The sequence below is a fragment of the Mesocricetus auratus genome, unplaced genomic scaffold, assembly GCF_017639785.1.
Source record: "Mesocricetus auratus isolate SY011 unplaced genomic scaffold, BCM_Maur_2.0 Super-Scaffold_100008, whole genome shotgun sequence".
Classification (NCBI taxonomy): domain Eukaryota; kingdom Metazoa; phylum Chordata; class Mammalia; order Rodentia; family Cricetidae; genus Mesocricetus; species Mesocricetus auratus.
The window spans coordinates 8,206,327-8,225,817 of NW_024429192.1; the positions used below are offsets into that span (position 1 = coordinate 8,206,327).

At 37.4% G+C, this 19,491-nt stretch overlaps 1 protein-coding gene across 1 annotated transcript; it reads right to left on the reverse strand.

Moving 5' to 3' along the window:
• Positions 1 to 356: 356 nt before the first annotated feature.
• LOC101831051 (keratin-associated protein 20-2-like) lies at positions 357 to 521 on the reverse strand. Its single transcript, XM_005073901.1, has one exon. The coding sequence runs from the start codon at positions 519 to 521 to the stop codon at positions 357 to 359; it is 165 nt and encodes a 54-aa protein (XP_005073958.1).
• Between the last annotated feature and the right edge of the window lie 18,970 nt (positions 522 to 19,491).

Consider the following 19,491-nt stretch of genomic DNA (forward strand, 5'->3'; position numbering starts at 1 on the left):
TTCTCTCATTTGTTCATGATTACACATAAATGATGAAGCAGGCACAAACACACAAACACATATCCCAAACCAAGAGACATTAATAGAGCTGTAGGAAAGGAATAGTTTATTCAAAGGCATTTATTTCACACACGCAATTTCCCTTCTGGATGAAGGTTGTGGAGACCTTCTCTATAAGCTGTCACATCGTCCAAATGAAGATGAGGGACAGGGTGAAAATGGTGCTGTCCATTCATCTTGCACCTAGTTGAATATGATGTTGGGAGACTTGAACATATTTAATAATTCATGATGTGGACCAGAGATACTGGAGATAGCAGGATATAGCCAATAGACTGAGCAGCTGTAGAGACTCTTCAGTAGATGCCATAGGACCAATACCTCCTATAACCCAGAGGGCAGCAGCAACCATAACCATAGCCACCATAACGGCCATAGCCACCGTAGCCACAGCCATAGCCATAGCCTAGACCACCATAGCCATAGCCAAGGCCTCCATAGTATCCACCGTAGTAACACATGGTGTCAGGAGTAGACTGTTCAGTTATGGACCAAAGGTTCCTTGAGTCTGGGTGTCATCCTCTGCCAAGGGCCTTTTATACCCTGGATGCTTAGTAGGAAAAACCACAGACATTATGGTGTCATACATCTCTCCTCTGTGCTTTTGAAAACATCACGAGTTGTGTGATTGACTGCACACATAGGCTGCATAACTGAGATAGTTGTGCTTTGGTGTCACAAATCTATTGTGAAATAATGAGTTATCTGGCATGAAACCATTTTTCTTTTTTTAGAGCATGTCTATGTCTATATTACTATACATTGTGTTTACTGAAAACAAATGATCTGATTCTTTCATAGAGTACAATCACTAAGCTAGTATTTTTCCTTCACATATTTTTTGCTTTCTGCTATCCCACAGTAAGGGTTTTGAGTTCGTTCTGTCCTTCCTCCCTCCCTCTCTCCCTTCCTTCCTTCCTCCCTCCCTCCCTCCCTCCCTTCCTTCCTTCCTTTGTATTGTTTTTATAAAATGAGTCTTACATGGAAGAATGTCTCCTGAGCCTTGCTAATACAGGATGGGAGAGGTGTGGATGAGTTTTGTTAAGTAGTAATTACCATTGTGTGTACACTTGTTTGGTGTGTATTTTGCTGGGGAAGTCCTGTGTATATGTCAATAAAGCACTGTTGGCCAATAGGGAAGCAAGATAGGTGGGACTAGGAGTCCAGGAGGACTCTAGGTAGGAGAAACATAGGGAGTCAAGATGTAGCTGCCATAGGGGTAAGAAGTTTGGAACTTTTCTCCGGTAAGAGAAATACATAGATTAACAATTATGGGGTAAATACTTATGTCAGAGCTATCCAGTAAGAAACAAGCAAGTCCAACAGCTTCATAATTAATACAGCATCGTGTGTGTTATTTGGGGACTACACCGCAGAGCCCAGCCGACTGGTGGGGAAAAACCAAAGTGGCTGGCAAGGAAAAGGCTTCACTCAACACTCCTCCCTCCCTCCCTCCCTCCCTCCCTCCCTCCCTCCCTCCCTCCCTCCCTCCCTCCCTCCCTCTTGTCAAGTGCGATGTCAACATAATCAGTTGAGGTGTGAAGCAGGGATTGCCTTGTTTGGAGGCACAGTGCTAAGGAATTAAGCTCAGATTCACAGTATCAAGGAAACAGCAGTCAAGTGTTGCTATATAAAGCAATGAGAATAAAGACTGTTTTGATCGGTAAAAGTGACATTTAAAAGTTAGAAAAATGGGGTTATACTGACTATTATATCAGGTGTAGCAGTAGATCGTGAGTAACACTGAAGCCATATTTCAAATGACCAAAATAAAAAGAGCTGACATTAAGATACGGAGTATTAGGTGTATCAAACGTCAGAAGATTTTCAGAGACCATGTTATTATTTGTTCTTCAGTATTTCATAAGTATTATTGTCGTTTCCTTGCAAGTTTTGTACAGCATGATTTGATCATATTTGCTCATTTCCCCTAACCCTACCAGATCCACTTCCTTTCCTATCATCTCAGTTCAGTGACCTCTTTTATTTTCCTATAACTATCCACTCTAATTCGCCCTGCCCACTGGACAAACTCTCTTGAGGAAAAATGACCCCTCCTAGAAGCTATAATTGCCAGTAGCTACTTGTCTAAGGTTTAGACGTTGTGTCCTCCTTTTCTCCATGCTGGGATTTTTCTCTGTTTTGAGCTAGCACAGGTGCTTTGCATGCTGTCATAACTGCTGTGAGTTCATAGGTACAGCTGCCCTGCTGTGTTCAGAAAACTGTTTCCTTGTGATCATTCACTGTCTCTTTCTCCTTATGGCTATAACACTGTTATTTTTTTCTCAGACCTACACATGCAGACCCATACCAAAACAAAATATCACCACACATAACTATGAAAAATCATCTTTTCCTGAAAGTGGTGCTAACTGAGGGCAAATATAATCCAGTCACTTTAAAATAAATTAGTTTACTTTTATTGCTATGATTATGTTTCTTATTGCTTTGCTTTTTCTCTTGTGGCACTATGTGCCACAAATTGTAACTAAGTCACAAAGTCATTTAAAAATATGAAACTATTTCTTAAATTGATTTAATTAGAAACATGCAATGCTAAGGTAAAGAATGAATGCCTCCAATACATTTGTATTAGGGGAATGTAATCTTAATTCTCCTAGCAGCTGAAGTGCACAAAGGGGATAGAAACCTGAAATAAAGCGCATGTATTTATTCTTTGTTAAATGTTAGAAGTAACAACTATTAACTGCTTAAATTTCTCTTTTTTTGTGACCAAATACCTAACAGAACAAATTAAGGGGAGGAATTCTTTATGTTGCGGATGTATTTAAAAAGTCTTATTCTGTGTGCACTTGTGTGGTTTTGTGAATGTCTGCCATGGTGTGTATGTACCCATAGGGTTTGGAAGAGAGCATAGGATCCCATGGGACTGGAGGTACAGGCAGTTGAGAGGTGCCCAATGTCAGTGAACTCTTAGCTGCTCTTAACTGCCGAGCTGTCCCTCTAGCTCAGGAATGATTTATTTTGGCTTACATTTTTAAAGGACTCAGTCCATGACTACTTGGCCCTGGGAGCTAAGTTGAACCTTGTGGAAGCACAGTCATGCACATGCTGTTTATCTCATTGCAGGCAGGAAGTGTAGAAAGAGGAGCAGACCTGGTATCTGTTAGGACATCCAAAGGCGTGTCCTTGGTGATTTACTTCTAGCCAAACCACACCTACAAAAACACTAGTATTTATTAAGATAACGGTTTATACAGTAAATGATAGGATATGCAGATGAGAAACTCACTTAAACATGTTCAAGTTCTCACAGTAAAACTGAGTATGTATAAAAGGAGTTGTTACAGAAAAACAAAAGACACAATTATACACACAATTGGAGATGTCTAAGCTATCCCCAATAAACCTAATACTAGATCTATAACTATTTTTCCTATAATAAAACAAAATGGAAATGAACTTCTTCAGGTTAGTGACTTTGAATTACATGGGTTTTCCTTGTATATGCTTGTGTCTGTAGCTAATTCTCAAACTGCAAGCCAAATTGAGGTTAATGTGAGGTTATAGTTGTTGGCATTATGCTGTGTTTTCTGGAATTATCTTAATTTTACAGTAGCTGTGCCGTACTGACTATAGCTTGTGTGCTCATGTGTGTGTGATGAACCATGTTGTCATAGGGACATGGTGGACCTCTTTTGATCTTTCTCAATATTGTCTAAAAGACTGTGCTCTGTGAAGGCAAATCTTTACTCAGATAACACCATGTTACATGTTCTGTGTCAGAGGATCAGGATAGATGACCTCTGTGGAATCTCTCTAGATCCACTCGTCAAAGTAAAGGCATGTCTTGAACAAAGAGAGAACAGAAGAGTATTTTTGTGAAATCTTGCATCAGATGAATAAATACCACCATTGGAACAGAACACACAAAGGAACCATCAAGTGGATACATTTAATTGTGTGTTAAAGTGAAATACTGTTCTTTTTGTTGTTGTTTATAAAGGAAGTTTATATCAATGAAATCTAATTTTCCAATCAGTTAGACCCAAAATGCTTTCATTGTAATAAACAAGAATTTATTCAATAACTTTATTATTGAATATGTCATATTATATATTAAAATATTAAGATTGTATGTCATTTATTATTATTTTTCATGTGAGTCCATGATGTTTTCAGGATTCGATTGTATAAATTTGAAAGACAGGTTTTTCAAAAAGTTACTGCTAAAGGACCTTGAGGTAAAAGAGAATGTAAACATTATAATATATATTAGTTTTAATATTTCTCATTGGATTATATATATAAGTATGCATAAACACACACATATATATATACACATTGCAGACTTTCTGTGTATCATTATTTATTTTATTAAGGACTCTTTTATGCATGCATAACAGTATATTAAACTGTAGAGCTTCAGGAACATACCCTCAAGATTTAATAAGTGTCAATATTCTGCCATCGGCTCTCCCTATTCCTGTATAATTTTTAAAATCAAAGCTTTTCATGACAGAATTTTCTTATGAGTATTTTATTACAGAAGAAGTTTCATGTATATGTATAGCCATAATTCCATTTCCACACCAATGATGTTTAACAAATGATGGCATCCTATACAATGTAATTCATGTTAAATGTTCCCCCAAAAGCTTCAGAAGCATATATTGTACGGTTATTTTTTGGTTAAGACTCATATTACATCTAGATATATATTTATATTCTTTTTAGAGTTATAATAGCCTGTGGGATGATTGTTCCCCCAATGAAGCATTGGCTACTGGTGGATCTTATAGGAGTGATGTCCATTGTCTCCACTGGTTTATCTAATACTGAGTCTACCAAGTTCAAATGGATAGTCCTTAAGTCCTCATCATGCAAATGAACCTCATTGAAACCAAATGAGCAAGGAGGGTGGAGAGGGAGGGAGAAAGAGAGAGAGAGAGAGAGAGAGAGAGAGAGAGAGAGAGAGAGAGAGAGAGAGAGAGAGAGAGAGGGAGGGAGGGAGAGTGTGTGTGTGTATGAGAGAGAGAGAGAGAGAGAGAGAGAGAGAGAGAGAGAGAGAGAGAGAGAGAGAGAGAGAGAGAGAGATATGAGAAAGGGACTAGCAGGAAAGGGAATGGTGACAGGAAGGAGAGAAATAAGAAAGGTAAGGGCTACCTCACCCAGAGTAATTGTTTCAGCTCCATTCATTTATCTGCAAATATCATTTCTCCTGATATCCACATAATATTTTACTGGGTAAACATTAACAAATTTTCACTATTCATTGATCAATGGATGGGAAATCCAGAATTTTTTCCTATTTCCTGGCTGTTGTGGAAGGAACTTGGACAACCATGTGTATCTGTGGTAGGATAAAGAATCTTTAGAGTATAGCTGGTTCATATGGGAGGTCTACTTAAAAATTTTAGGAGCCTCTAGTCTACACTAATTCTCATACTGGCTGCATCAATTCGCACCCCCCAAACAGTGAATAAGTGTTTCCTTTTCCCCACCTTTGTTAATCTTAGTCATTCTGACTGGCATAAGATGTAGTCTTCAACCGGAATTTGTTTGCATTTTTTTCTGATGGCTAGGAATGTTGAACACTTAAAAATATTAATTTATGTAAGTGTGTGTGTGTGTGTGTGTGTGTGTGTGTTTGTGCATGTAAGTGAATGCTTGTGGACCGCATGCTTATAGGACAGCATAGGTAGAAGATGGTGTAGGATCTCCAGGAACTAGAGTTTTATGCAGTTGTGAGGCACCATGTCATTGTTGGAAGCTCAACATTAGTCCTTTCAAAGGGCAGCAAGCATTCTGTTGCTGAGCCGCCTCTTCAGCCACAAATGTTGAACATTTTGAAAAATATTTCTTGACAATTTGTGTTTCTTCTTTTGGAAACTCTTCCTTTAGTTACACACCATTTTTAAAATGGTGTTACCAGTGAGGTAACCCAGATGCAGAAGGACATATGCTCATTTTCATATGTAGATTCTAGCTTTTAGCTCTTTTGTTACATGTGCTTAAGTTGGAGTAACTATAGAAATCAAGCAGCAGTTTTACAATTTGAGCTTTTTGCAAAAACAAGCAAACAAACAAACAATAATTGTTTCTTTTGCTCTAATACCTTGTTTGTTCCCAATTCTGAGCTCTTCATCAGGTTGTATGGAACTAGGCATGGGGGAACCCCCTTCTCTGCAGGGGAATGGGTCTTGAATCCAACCCAAAAGTGGGTAGTTACCTCTATAAAAAGTATACCACTATGGTATTACAAGGCACATCTCCTCTGGAAGGTAATTTGATTAGATCACAGGAGCCATGTCTGAATAAATGTCTTGATGACTTTTCGTTTCACACAGCCTAAATTATCTTCTGGTGTTGTGAAGGCTAGCCAGTAGAAGGGAAATTTCTAGGTCACCTACAGATTCTGATTTTAAATGACTTGTCACCATTTCAGCCTGCGTTAGGTGGAAATATCTCAACAACAATGATAGAATTAATCAGAACCAGGGACGCAAATGCAAAACAGTGCCATGATGTGGCCATTTTTTTTACTTGGCAATCACCTGGAGGTGCAAGAGGAAGCTCGTGGAGACAAAGGAGAATTCCTCACTCACGGGAATTATAGAGCATTCTTATGGAGACAGCATGACAAATACTAAATGTTAGACCAATCAATTTGATATGTGAGACACGCTTTACTGGTGCAATTCACATATAGGTTTTGTGTAGGAATGCATTGTGTATTTGACTAACGCTGAGTGGTCGTGCATTTGTCAGCCTAGTAATGTTTCTTCCCTTTCCAAAGCATTTTCCAGGAAGAAATTACTAGAACATCTTTGCCTTTAGGTTATGTGTTTATCCCCAACCAACGAGAGATGATCATAAAAATTTAACCGTGGAAGAGGCCAAACACATGTTACTGTGGCTGCAAAAGTCTAGAGGACTCATGATTCTTAGAAACTGTAAAGTTTTATAGCATCTTTGGGATATTTTCCTAAAACCACTTGCCACGGGAAGATAAATACCAACCAAAGGAAATTATGATTAATCTGATTCCTACAAATTCTTGGTTGTAAAGTATAGAGAAAGTGTGAAACAGAGGGTATTTTTTAAAAATATTTTCTACTGTTCTTTCAAATGCTATTAGTTAGTATTTTAACATTCGGCTTGTAGTATACAGTTACCTGATAAAACACAGTAGGATAATATTGTAACAAATATTGTATCTCCTAAGATGAGCATACAAATAATGTGTGAATTGATGAATTAATTTGTCTGTTGAGTTACATAATTAGCATAATTGTTTTCTTTTTCTTTTCAGCCATAGGCTATTTTACACTGATAATTCACTATATCTTTATGGAGTTCTTATGAGTTACTCCAGTTATTACTTGAAGAATTAGGTATATCACTTTGGACGACTGTTTACTTAGTTTGCATATATTCTTCATTCTTTCATGTTTTTATTCAACTTGAAGCATGGTTTTGCAGATTTTCCTGACCAGAAGATGAGTCTTCTCCAACTGCTTATGTCTGTTTTGGTTTTAGAAATGTTTACTCAGCAGAAAGCAGCCATGAAATGTCTAGTCCCCAAAGATCAAGATCCGAAAATGTAAATCTCCCCAAAATACTATTCAGAAAAATTAAAATAACAAATGCATACTTTCTAACAGTGGGAATGTCAATGTTCATTACTACTGGCTTCCAAGAGGGAATGTAAGAAGTAAATAAAGTCAATGCTGCATCAGAAAGTGACTAAATAACAACACAAAAACTGGAATTTAGTCACAAATCATTTGTGAGCATTGATATTCCTTCAAGCCAATAAAATTGTTGGAAGTTTTAAGTTTTAAGGAATTATAGCCATGGTTTTTGTCAAGCAGCTGCAGAAATGCCAATTGATTAAAAAATAATTACTTCATGGTAGGTTATGTAGGCTCACAGAGTATTGGAGGCATTACTGGGATTATTTCAGTCACATCTTGTGGTCTGAAAACGTGATCCCACATGCCCTACACAACATAGGAGTGTGGCAGAATGTGGAGGATGTTTTACGAAGATTCCTTGTGGTGCAGACTAGAGATCTCATGGGATAACTTTTAAAAGAGCAAAGTAGAAAACAAAGGTGAAAATTGTTATGATGTGTCATGTCTTAAAGGAAAATAAAGCAGGAAAAAAGTATGAAAATAAATAACAAATAGGCAGATATTCATCACACTACAAGACGTGTATTAAATGAAATCACCTGAGTGCCAGCCAGTTCTCGTGATGTACCTGTGTGCGATTGCACATGGTTTAGTCCTGGGATAGACTCTTCTGTAGGTCAATTTGCTTTATTTTTCTTCTTTGTCTCTCTCTTTTAGGTTTCTTTTACCACTCTAAATTTTCAGCAGTAGTTTTCTTGCTATTTTCAATGTCATACATTTCATCTTCAATATTTTCCAAATTGCAGTTTTCTAAGTCATGTACAGACTTTCTGAGAGCTTTTTGTTTCTTTCATGAATTTTGTGCTATTCAAACCCACAGAAGCATATACTATCACATACCAAAAGAACTGTGTGTAAATGAAATTACTGAAGATTTCTCAACAAATAAATATGCTTCTCTATTCGGAGGCATGCAAAACTGATATTCCTTTCCTTAGGTGACTTCAAGTGCAGTTATGGTATGGTGGCATCCAATCATGTTTATTACTAATATTGTCGAAAGTCTCGGGCTGTATATACAGTCCTTCAGTTGACCACAATTATGAAGTGCAGTGAACACAGCTGACACACACAAGGGATATGTGGTCATGTAGGCCATGTAGTCATATCTTTTCCTGAGCTACTTCTTTAAGATTTGAACTCTTAAGTGTCATAGCAGATTACCAAATGATTATCAACATATCAAGAGTTATTCTTGGAGTACATGAATTCATTTTCATTTTATACATAAAGAAATGCATGAAGTGTTACATGATAGCTTTCATTTCCATTTCTTCTTTTTTTTTTTTTGGTTTTTACGAGACAGGGTTTCTCTGTTTTGGAGGCTGTCGGTCCAGCCTGGCCTCGAACTCACAGAGATGCGCCTGCCTCTGCCTCCCAAGTGCTGGGATTAAAGGCATGTGCCACCAACGCCCGGCCTCCATTTCTTCTTTTATTTTGAAGGTTAGTATAATTATGTAGTAAATTATATAATTTACCCTTCCTTTGCCTCCCTCCAAACTTTCCCTTATAGGTCCCTTGCCCTCTTTCAAATACATGTCATTTTCATTAATTGTTGTTAGATACACACATATATGCATATATATTTCTCAATATAATCTACTCAATCTATGTAATGTTATATATTAATTATGTCACATGGACTTTTATTAAAACTCATGCAATTTTACTTCTTATGGGTTTTGACCTATTCAGTGCTTGAAAGCTCATGTTTTCAGGAGTGAGCATTTAGTACTGGATAACCAATTGCTGTGCTTTTCCCAGAACACTGTTTCTCTTGCTCTTAGCATTCCTTAGTTCTTTGTATAGGGTTGAGGCCTCCTGAGCTTTCCACCATCCATTTGATATGTTATATAATATTTTAGTGTTCTGTTAAGTGAATCCCCTTTGAAAACATAAGTAATTGTATTTAAAGATTTGAAAAGTAATTTTTTGGTTTATTATATTTTGTGGATTTTTACTGAAACTCATGAAATTATGCATCTTAGGGGTTTTGACCTATTTAATATTTCAAAACTTAGGTTACCACTCACTAATGAGACTTAACTAAAGTCCAAGTTTAAAGTTCTGAAACCTTAGCTCCAAGAAATCTATATACCTTTCTCATGTCAGTATTTTCTCTTTTGGTTTTCCTTTAAATTTCCAGCACTTCCTTCTCATTCCAAAGTTGTACCCTGCAACCAAAGAATTGATGGAAATGAAATGTTATTTCATTTTATTTAAAAATTGCATTTTCATGGAAGCTATAAATCAATACTTCCAGAAAGACATTACAGTGCAACATAGGAGAGAATCAATGAGTTTTTTTCCCAAGTATACTCAAAAAAGAATTTCGTTTTATTTCAAACAGATACCACCAGTATTTTCATTGGTTTTTAAATTAAGAACAGAGTACTGAGATTAACTGTGACGTTGCCCAACATAGTCTGTTCTCCTTTCTCATTCCACTCTCCTGCCTTCACTCCGTCCCTTTCAAGTGATCAGTCCTCTTTCTGCTCTCATGCGCCCTGTATGAATGCTTACTTCATTTTCCTCATTTCTCCAGAATTAAATTTATTTTTGCCTTTCATTATGCCTTTTCTAACTTCCTGACCATTACCCTCCTCCTGTACAATGCTGAACACACAACATAATATATTATATATGTAAATGTACATATATTCTATTTATGAACTCTAGGATCCATATATGAGAAAAATGCATCATTTGCCTTTATGAATCGGAAAGTTATTACATTTCAATATAATGCTTTTCAGTTAAGTACACAATATAATTTTTTTCATGGCAACTATCACATCCTTAGCACATGTTCATAGCCCTAGGAATAAAAGGTGAAGAAAAGTGTTTTATATTTTCCAGCGTTCATCAGATTATTGTCTCATCTAGGCCTACTCTTGCAGGAATTCTGATTTTAGCAGATAATTTGTACAAAATTCTCAGGGCTCCAGGGAGAAAGAACGCATAAACACTTTAATAGGTATACTTCTAATGTGCTTTTAATTCTAAAGCATGAAAATCACATGAAATATTCACAAAGTATGCCCTGAACTAATTAGTTAATTGGTTTATTTTCCTCTGCTTCATGTACAGAAAAATAAAAATAAGCCTTAGTGCTTGCAGGAACTGTCCTTGGTGCTGGATAATGAACACTTCATTAATGTCTTCGTGTTCTTAAATTATTGTATGCCTCTGTCATGGTGAATGGACTGTGTGGTATTTGTAAACAGATATTTGAAAGAGTCTTATAGTTGCACAAGGACAATGTATTTGAAATTTCTTATATGATACGAAAATGAGACACAACTTCAAATATTTTGTATAATTACAGAAATGACTCTACTGACACATAATTTAATTTTTAAATTAATATAAATTTGAGATTGTCACTGACTGTGAATATCCATCTTTATTAGTAATTTACAACATGCAGCACACTGATATTTCAAAGTTGTAAGGTCTGTATCAATCATTTGGGGAAAAGCTCATAATTTTATGATAAAGATCATACAAACAAAAATTGTTACTTCAAAATGAGTCCTAAATAGCTTGATGTTGAAGTTGTGATGAATGTATTTTTTCTGTTTGGAAGAAAATTATATCATTGTAAAAATTTCTTATATCTTCCAGAAAACAGTCCTAAACATAGAATGAAAAACCACTGGTTGGTGGAAATGGTGATGTGAGATTTTATACATGACACTCTCATGCATTAATGGTGTGGTAATTCCTATAAAGTTTAAAAGATAAAAATATTGTGTAGACTCACTTTACATGCTAGCATAAGATGCAAGATATGGTTTTAGTGCCTGTGTTAGAGAAGAGAAGTGAACCACAGAGAATGGGGTTAACTGAACAATTCAAGGACAAGCACAGTGAAGCACAAACCAGTTCTCAAATGTAGTATACAAAGAAACAAATAGCTCAGCTCTGAAGTATATAGGTATAGTAGTATAGACTAAGTGTGTTGTGGGATTTTACTCATTAGTTAAAAGTTTAGCTTATGGTACAATATTTTAATATGACCAGTGTGGGTCATTGAAGCAATTATAGATTCACCAAAAGCAATGTTCATAGTATAACATAGTCTGAGATGCCTGTTTTGTGTCAGTCTTCAATGTATACAGCTCTTCTATCACAATAACACTCTATGACAGATGTGCCTATATGAAATTTTATAACCATAACATTAGAGCACAGGGACAATATTGTCAACATGAGAGGTTTTATAGAAAACGAGCTGCATTGTGTGTGAAATAACAATTTTAACATAGTAGTAGCAAAAGAAAAAATATTTTTTATAAAAGTAGACACTGCAAATGATTATAGTCAATTAACATGATGGATGAAACATTTAAACTATTCTTTCTTCCCTGTGTAAGTCAAGGTAGAAAACTGTTATTTAAAAAACAAACTGAGAGACAAGACCAGCCATGGAATCAGGAAAAAAATAAGTGCTGTAGTATTTCTAGGGTTTTCTCAATAGAATCCATAGCCATAGCAGTAATCCATTGTCACAGCCATAGCCCGCATGCCATGGAAACAGCCATAGCTTCAACCAAAGCCCAGTCCACCTTAACTCAGGGCACCACAGTTGAAACATGATCAGAAAGCAGAGTGTTTTGTAGAGAATTTAGGGGAACAGTATCCTCTGTTGGGACACCCTACCTTTCTGCCACTTTAATATCCTTTCAGGGGTGGGTGGGACAAACCACAGAAAGGGTTTAGCTCATAATTCACTCTACTTACGTGAAGAAACTATCATGTTTCTTTAAACAAAGATTTATCATAGGTTGCGTACATTTTCATTTCCTTCAGCCAGTAGTCCCATGATGAATTGAGTTGCAAGTCACTATATTAATGAATCCACATCAAACTATATAAGTTATGTAACATTATGTGACAAGATTTTAATGAATTTAAGAAGGAAAGATAGCAACCACACATATTTTAGTTTTATGAGCTACTAAAATTTTCATCTTTTTCACATTTAATCAGTAGATTCTGGTAAGTTACTAATACTGTTATTTGTTTTACTTTTTGTTTCATTTCATTTTTAAAATTAATTTGAAAAGTTGTTACAGCACTAGCACTCTTCACAAAAGCCAGAAATAGATCCTGCATAGATGCTCATCAACAAACAGAAGGATGAAGAAAGTGTGGCATATCTATGCAATTCAATTTTATTCAGCTACAAAGAAAATTGAAATCATAACATTTTTTCTGGAACAGGATGGAACTTGACATCTTGACATTAAATGACTTGGTTTTCACTTTTGTTTATCACAGTATATCAACTTCATCTACAACAGGCTGAGGTTACTGCTTCAGCATGCAATTAGGTGCCTCGAGCACATTCATCCATCAGAGGCACTTGGTTTCTCTAAATAGGTACTTGGCTCCTGGACCTGGAGTGTTGGGATGATCATGAGCCTTGACTCTTTGTCTGTTTCCCTGTTGAAAACAAGCCTTAGGTCAGTAACACTTCATTACCCCAAGGAGATAAAGACACACCCAGAGTGCACTGCATGTCACACTATGTGGGGTTGGTTTTCCGGTCTCAAGACCACAGTTTACTTTGTGCTGTTTAGTTTGTCAATGGCTTAGATTTCAGTGGTTCAGATTCCCTAGAGAAAGGGAAAACATCCCTGTGTTGCAACATTGGTGACTGGCTGTGATGACATTTACTAAACACCAAGGATGTAGAGTTTTCTGTTGCCATAATGATTCCACATGGAGTGAATTGCATCCACAAAATTGCCTAGAATTATCATATAGAGTCCATGGTTACATACACACCTTCTGGATTCTGTTCAGAAGACTAAAGAGAAAAATAGGATTTCTTTAAGTGGGATGTAAATACATTTTCTAACTTGTCTTATTGCAAGTTTCTAAAAAATTAATGAATTTTTTAAATATTTAGAGTGCTCCAAAATATTTGTTATTTATGGATGAGGTTTTGTTGGCATCATGTATGAGGCACTCAGAAACATTGCTCTTCATTATTGTGTTAGAAATGAACATTCCTCTACCCGCATTCCTTGGCCAGGTGGACACTACAATATGATAATAACACTGCTTTGTTTTCAGCGAAGAAAAAGTTAGAAGAACATGTATACCTCTAAATTTGGCTGAAATACTGTTTTCCAATGGGAGAACTAGGTGACTATGACTCAGACTCACTACGAATGCAGGTTCCTATGGCACATGTTGAGTTACTGTGCTATGGAAACAGAGGAATAACAAAAGTAAATAAGGGAGAATGATGAACTGCTTGAATGTCTCTAAAGGTTGAGTTCCAATGATTCAAACTTATTGTAAAGTTGAAAAGCAACACAGTAAGCTCTAGCATAGATGGCAGTAACTGGATCTATTATGTTAGATACTGTTGAACTGGGTTATACATGAATATCAGTGTTGTCTGTAAGTATCAATGGGAACACTGTTTTACACATATGTATATCTAAAGCATGGATGGTCATATCCTTATCCTTGCAATGTAACCATCTCTAAGATGAACATGAAGGTCCTAGCCTCTAAAGCATCACACATGATTTAGAATGAGCCTGGATCCTTACTGGTGACTAATTAGTAACCAATGGCTTAATTGAAGGTGCTACGTGAGAAATAAAGAACAGTTTTATTACTATATTATACAATTTTTATTTAAATTAGAAACAATCTTGTTTTACATATTAATCCCAGTAGAGAGTTTCTTAATATTTCCTCTAAAATAAGTTCTACTTGTGACCAGTTCATTAATATAACAAGTAAAGGACTGGAAAATTCACTGGAAATTTAAATTTTGGACTGAGGTTCAATTTATAAGTGCAATACAGGTGTAAAGAGCAGGGAAGTTGTTGACTGAGATATTTCTGTTGGAGAACTAGTGCTTTAGGAAGTGATTTTAAGTCTAATAAGTCACTGGACTTATCTTACAGTTAGTGTCCAGAAGACTTAGTCATACTTGCTAGACTATGCATGTGTCTTTTCCAACATGCTTTTTAAGTACATTGTTGTGGAGATCCATTTCACAGTGCACTGACTGTAGGTTGTAATAATTTGTGTTAAAAAATAGCCAAAATAGACCCCGGTGTGCCTTCCAGTGCTTGGGGACTACCACAGAGCTTCCCATCCAAGGAGGAGCCAAGCACCCCAGATCCCAGGTCTTCTCTTCCACCAACGAACCAGGAAACCAGCAGATCCAGGTAAACAAGACTCCGCATCCCAGCATGCCTTCCAGTGCCTGGGGAATCCCACAGAGCCTCCTATCCCAGCAGGAGCCAAGCACCCCAGATCTCAGGTCTTCTCTTCCAACAACAGGACCAGGGGACCAACTGGTTTGGGTGGACCAGGTAAAACAGGCCCTGCATCCAGTGCCTGAGGATTTCCTGAGGACTTCCACAAAGCTTCCCATTACAGCGGGAGCCACGCACCCCAGATCCCAAGTCTTCTCTTCCACCAAATTTCCAGGGGACAAGGTGGAAGAATAAGCACCCCAGATTCCTGGTCTTCTTCTCCACCCATGGGACCAGAACTAGGATGAGGAATAGAAGAAATACCAGAGTACTGGACTTGCTTGTATCCACCAAAAGGGAACTCTGGTCCACTAACCACCATACCAGTAAGGGGCTCTTTCTGCACCCACTAAAAGAAGAGATGAGAAAGAAATAATACAAAAACACACTCAGCAACAGAAAACCAAATATGATACCATCAGATTCTAGAAACTCCACACCAGCAAGACTCCAACATTCCAATGCAAATGAAGGAGAAGAGAATTATTTTAAAATCAACTTCATGGAAATGATAGGGGCCCTAAAAGAGGATATAGGAAATCCCTAAAAGAAATGGACAAAAAAACCCAAAATGTAAGAAATGGAAGAAAAAACAAAGCCAAAAATGCAAGAAATGAAAAAAAAAAACAAAACAAAACAAAAAATGCAGGAAATGGAAGAAAGAACAAACCAAAAATTCATAAAATGCAACAAATGGATGAAAAGGTAAACCAAAATTGCAAGAAACAATTCAAACAGTGCAAGGGTTGAAAACTGAAATAGAGACAATAAAAAAACACAATCTGAAGAAAGGCTGGAAATAGAGAAGCTGGGCAAATGGTCAGGTACTACAGATACAAGCATTACCAACAGAATACAAGAGATGGAAGAGAGAATCTCAGGTGTTGAAGATACACTAGGAGAAAGGGATTCAATAACTAAAGAAAATCTTAAGTCCAACAAATCCTATAACTGAGAAGCTTCTGTAAGGCTAAGGACACAGTCAGCAAGACAAAAAGGCAGCCCACAGAATGGGAAAAGATATTCACGAACCCCACATCTGACAGAGGACTGATCTCCAAAATTTACAAATAACTCAAGAAGCAAGTCTCCAAAACACCAAAGGATCCAATTAAAAAGTGGGCTAAAGAACTAAATAGAGAATTTTCAATAGAGGAGTCTAAAGTGGCTGAGAAGCACTTGAGAAAGTGCTCAACATCCTTAGCCATCCAGAAATGCAAATCAAAACAACTCTGAGATACCATCTCACTCCTGTCTTAATGGCTAAAATCAAAAACACCAATGACAATTTATTCTGGAGAGATTGTGGTGAAAGGGGAACACTCCTCCACTGCTGGTGTGAGTGCCAACTTGTATAGTTACTTTGGATATCAGTATGGAGATTCCTCAGAAAAATGGGAATAAATCTACCACAAGACCCAGCAACTCCACTCTTAGGCATATATCCAAGAGATACCCATTCATACAACAAGGATGTCTGTTCTACTATGTTCATAGCAACATTATTTGTAATAGCCAGAACTTGGAAGCATCCTAGATGCCCCTCAACCGAAGAGTGGATAGAGAAAATGTGGTACATTTACACAATGGAGTACTATTCAGGAGAAAAAAAACAGTGGAATCTTGAAATTTTCAGGCAAACTGATGGAACTAGAAGAAACCATCCTGAGTGAGGTAACCCATTCACAAAAAGAGAAACATGGCATGTACTCTCTCATATATTGATTGTAGACATAGCTCTGGGGAGTGCCAGCCTACAATCCCATGGCTGGAGATTCTGGGAAACAGAACCTTCATTCAGTGGCTGATGGAAGCAGAGGCAGACTCCCATTACTAAGCACTGAGCTGAACTCAAGAAATCCAGTGACAGAGAGGGAGGACTGATGACCAAAGGGGTTAAGACTGGGCTGGTTTAACCCCCAGAAACAGCTGACCTGACAAGGGTTAGCTCTTGAATCCTAGACCGATGGCTGGGAATCCAGCATGGGACTGATCAAGACCCCCTGAATGTGGGTGTCAGTGAGGAGGCCTAGGTAATTTATTGAGCCTTGGGTAGTAGATCAATATTTATTCCATGTATACAAATGGACTTTGAGCTCCCATCCAACAATAAGAGATGTACTCTCACCCTGGACTCTTGGGGGAGGGTCTAGGCCCTGCCATGGATGAAATGACAGACTATGGACACCCCCATGGAGAGCCTCACCCTCCCTGGGGAAATGAGGGGATATTGGGGGGTTGGTGGGAGGGCATGGGAGGAGGGGAGGAAAAGGGAGAGAGACGTGGAATTGACATGTGAAGCCACATTGTTTCTACTTTAAATTTAAAAATAAAAATAGCCAAAATAATGAATTTTTAGTATTTGAGATGGTTAATATGTTGACTACCTGCATTTAAATATTACACAATCTATTCATGTATTGAAATACAGTATTTCCCTCATACTAAACTGTTGGTTGTCAGATAAATGTATAAATAACAGCGCAATACAAAATCCCCAAACAGAGATAAATGTAGTATTATGTAATCTTATACTTAAATAAATTTACTTTTTGAGGACTTAAAAATATTTTCTACTCATTTCTTCTACAAGGAGAGTGTTGGTATGTGTGGAATAGTGACTTTGAAACACTTGGGTGATAAAAATCACTGAATACCATATAAAGCCATTTTGTAACTTACAATTTTGATATGTAACTATTTGAGAAATTCTAATTGACATTTTAAAACGTGTATTAATTCATTTCATAAAATTTAAAGACAAGTGCACTTCTCACCCTTCATCACGGAAACTCTTCTTTACAACAGAAACTGTTAAGGAAAAATACAACCAATCGATATGCAGAGTTGTGGAGCCCTGTACCAATACATATATCTATGAAACACTTTTACACCTAAGGTTCAAGGCATATTGCAGTAGAGGGGATTGGGAGATTGTTAGAGCCAGAGTGTCAGGGAGTTTTCTATGAGATGGTGGCCCCTGGTAACATCAGAAACTACACCTTTGAATGCTTTCTAGCTTGGTTGCCTAAACATGAGATGAACAAGCTAGTGAGCATCTGTTTGAAAAACACTATCTCTCTGTTGGCTTCAACTGACGCTGTACCGATACGCGACACACAATTACTGAAAGTAACGCTAAGTATTTTATGTAGAAAATTACTCACAAGTTACCAAACCCAGAGAAGCCCAGCAGATCTCAGCTAGCGACTGGACCGGAAGCCGAACTCCAGGAAAAGAGAGCGAGACTTCCTGTGCGCTGTCTTTTATGCCTTCCCCCGTAACGCCCCTAGCCATGCCCAAAAGTGGGCCTGGCTAGTGACTTAGTTCCGCCTACGTACGTATACGTCTTTACGTCCAGCCGTATACGTCTTTAGTCCTGCCTAAAGTGGGTGTGGTTAGCGGTGTGGTAAACCGCCCTTTTATTACCTCATCTGTATGCGCCTCTAGTAAGTCACATGTTTAATGGCGGCATAGACTTAGTAAGTCACATGTTTAATGGCGGCATAGACTTCCTCCTACAATTCCCCTTTTAGTCTAAAAAAGGACAACTAACTTGTGTCCATGAACAAGATGTATCAAACTTCTATCTAAACCTAAACTTATCTGAAAGAAACACCCAAATATGAACACCTCCTTCCAATCCCAACTCTAAAATAATTGAAAACTAACACTAACAGGTGTAAACTATCTTATAATATCAATAGTAGGGAAAGGGGGCGTGGAATTCTCAAAACTACTTCCTGCTGAGATGGGACGATGATAATCTCATGGGGACCTGTGAAAAGAAAATGTTAGTATAACAAAATCTGAGTAGATCAGACAGTCTCAGTATGGCAGGAGATGCTTGATTGAAGTTCCTGACTGGGGTTCTAGTGTTGATTGAAGCTCTTATCTTGAAGCTCTGGTCAGATTGTAGAAGATGTGCTATTTCCATTCCTTGGTCTGGAGTTGTGTCGAGTGATGTAGTTTCAAGCCAGTTTCAGGATAGTGCTTGTCAGGTGGAGTCAATGATGTGGGGCAATTCAGATGCCTCCAGTCGAATCAGGTGAAGTCAAGGAAGTGGATCCTCATTCTCTTTCGGAAGCAGTTGAAGATTGCTGTCAGGAAATCCCTTGTTCTCTGGAAAACTCAAACATTAATGTTAACGAAGAAATATTTTAACTTTCATATGTATGCATACAAAAGAGGTGACAATAGGGAAGATGGAAAACCTGGAGGAAATTAGACTGTTCAGAAAAGGAAATCCACAGATAACAGTCCCTCATTTTATTTCTTCTGTCTTATATCAATGGCTCTTTGATATAATACAGAAATTCTGAATCGTATTTAAATAATATGCTTGAGTTTAGAGTAGGAGAGCCAATCCAACTCCAAAGCCAGCTTCAGTTAAATGAATGGCAACTGAGGTATGTGAAGAAATAAAGATAAAAGGGTACTATGAAAAAACAATATAGAGAGATGTAGACTTTGAT